The sequence below is a fragment of the Zingiber officinale genome, chromosome 2A, assembly GCF_018446385.1.
Source record: "Zingiber officinale cultivar Zhangliang chromosome 2A, Zo_v1.1, whole genome shotgun sequence".
Classification (NCBI taxonomy): Eukaryota; Viridiplantae; Streptophyta; class Magnoliopsida; order Zingiberales; family Zingiberaceae; genus Zingiber; species Zingiber officinale.
In genome coordinates this window covers 167,014,337-167,016,667 of record NC_055988.1, presented here as the reverse complement: position 1 = coordinate 167,016,667, position 2,331 = coordinate 167,014,337, and the positions used below count along the sequence as shown (strand labels likewise).

Sequence of the window (2,331 nt, the reverse complement as noted above, 5' to 3'; positions counted from 1 at the left end):
TAACACCTAAAAGAAGTATTTATCTTGATTTTATCAAGATTTAAATCTCAGATTTCATGATGACAACACCTATGCAGTGCGATTTCTAAATTTATATTACAAGGAGAGGAGTATTTTAGAAAGTAGGGCCAACTTTTACTAAATTTGAAAACTTTTTGTGGTGTTTTTAAAAATCAGAAAATCAGGTGTGTTTTTTGGAAATTGTAAAATAGATCGATATTAAAGTTTATTATCCTCGCCAAGTCAGCAAATGAGGGGCCTTGTTCGTTCAGACGTGTCCACCTAAAGGACCTCTCCGTCACGTGTTTTCACGTGGCTAGATCAGAGCTGACCTGGCAGTCACGAGTCGCATAAAAACCTGATGCGGATAACCGCTTTTGGACCACCGCCGACTAAATTCTCAGCGTGGGCGTCGAAATGGAGTTTTGTCAGATCCAAAAAATTGAAAAAAAAAAATATCTAGAAAAAGAAGAGAAATATCTATCCTCCTGAAGAAATCCAGATCCTGCGACCTCATTGGCGAATCGACGGTGACGTTGGATCTCGTCGGCCCCCGCCTCCTTATCATGTCGCTCGCGCTTTCCAGCCGCGGAGGCGCTTGTATAAATGCCCCACCGAGTTCATACTCGATCTCCAAGAACAGGAAGAAGAAGCATCTTGTTCCGGCGGAAATATGGCTCTGCAGGCTTCGATTCTTCCGTCTGCTCTCTCCCATCGCAAAGAGGTTGAATTTTTAATCGATTTGTCGATGATTTTAGGGTTCTGATGGAAATGTGACTTAAAGTTGTGTTTTTGATGCAGGGGAAGGGGAGCAATGGAGTGCTGAAGGAATCGGCATTCCTCGGGGGCTCTGTTCTTGGGCATCACATGGCTGGAATTCAACTCCCTGTTCTTCGATGTCAAGTAATTGTTGTTTTTTAGATCGAGATTCCGAAAGATTGGTGGGAAAAAATTGATTTTGTTTTGATTTTGACGAGCAGAGGCAGGCGAAATTGTCGGTGAAGGCGCAGTCGACGGCGGAGGCGGTGGTGACGGCGGAGGGGGTGGCGGCGCCGGGGCTCAACCAGGCGTCGTTGCAGGGGAAGAAGGTGCTCCGCCAGGGCGTGGTGGTGATCACCGGCGCCTCGTCAGGGCTGGGCCTGGCGACGGCCAAGGCCCTGGCGGAGTCCGGGAAGTGGCACGTCGTGATGGCGTGCCGCGACTTCCTCAAGGCGGAGAAGGCGGCGAAGGCGGCCGGCATGGCGAAGGGCAGCTACACCATCGCGCACCTCGACCTCGCCTCCCTCGACAGCGTGCGCCAGTTCGTGGACGCCTTCCGGCGCAGCGGCCGCCCGCTCGACGTGCTCGTCTGCAACGCCGCCATCTACCGCCCGACCGCCCGCAAGCCGACGTACACCGCCGACGGGTACGAGATGAGCGTCGGCGTCAACCACCTCGGCCACTTCCTCCTCGCCAACCTCCTCCTCGACGATATGAAGCAGTCCGACTACCCTTCCCGCCGCCTCATCATCGTCGGCTCCATCACCGGTACCATCAACCTCTCCTCTCCGACGAGCCTCTCTCCTTCTTCAAACCACACAAATTCACAGACAACGCCGCTCTTCTGCAGGTAATACGAACACGTTGGCCGGAAACGTGCCGCCCAAGGCGGGGCTGGGTGATCTCCGCGGACTCGCCGGCGGGTTGGACGGCAGGAGCAGCTCCGCCATGATCGACGGCGGCGAGTTCGACGGCGCGAAGGCCTACAAGGACAGCAAGATATGCAACATGCTGACGATGCAGGAGTTCCACCGGAGGTTCCACGAAGAGACGGGGATCGCGTTCGCGTCACTCTACCCGGGCTGCATCGCCACCACCGGCCTCTTCCGCGAGCACGTTCCCCTCTTCCGCCTCCTCTTCCCGCCCTTCCAGAAGTTCATCACCAAGGGCTTCGTCTCCGAGGAGGAATCCGGCAAGCGGCTGGCTCAGGTCGTGAGCGACCCGAGCCTGACCAAATCGGGCGTCTACTGGAGCTGGAACAAGGACTCCGCCAGCTTCGAGAACCAGCTGTCGGAGGAAGCCAGCGACGCCGCAAAGGCCAAGAAGGTTTGGGAGATCAGCGAGAAGTTGGTCGGCTTGACCGATTGATTTGTTGCAGTCGATGGACCTTCCGCCATTGTTAGCAGAGAGCACTTCGTCTTCGGTTTTACTTTCCTTTCCGATAAATAAAACAACAAGCACGTCGTCTGCTTTCTTTTGAGTGCCAAAATTAGCATTGTGGCCCATCACTAAAAATAAACATATATTATTATTTTTTCTAGTAAAAATAATAAAAAAATATTTATTTTACCT

General features: G+C 52.9%; 1 protein-coding gene across 1 annotated transcript; it reads left to right on the top strand.

The window, feature by feature from the left end:
• The first annotated feature begins 568 nt into the window (after positions 1–568).
• LOC122043103 (protochlorophyllide reductase) lies at positions 569–2,239 on the top strand. The gene is made up of 4 exons (XM_042603573.1): positions 569–724; positions 802–903; positions 981–1,527; positions 1,610–2,239. Exons 1-4 carry the CDS (start codon positions 674–676, stop codon positions 2,125–2,127), a joined length of 1,218 nt encoding a protein of 405 aa, XP_042459507.1. The 5' UTR covers positions 569–673; the 3' UTR covers positions 2,128–2,239.
• Positions 2,240–2,331: the final 92 nt, after the last annotated feature.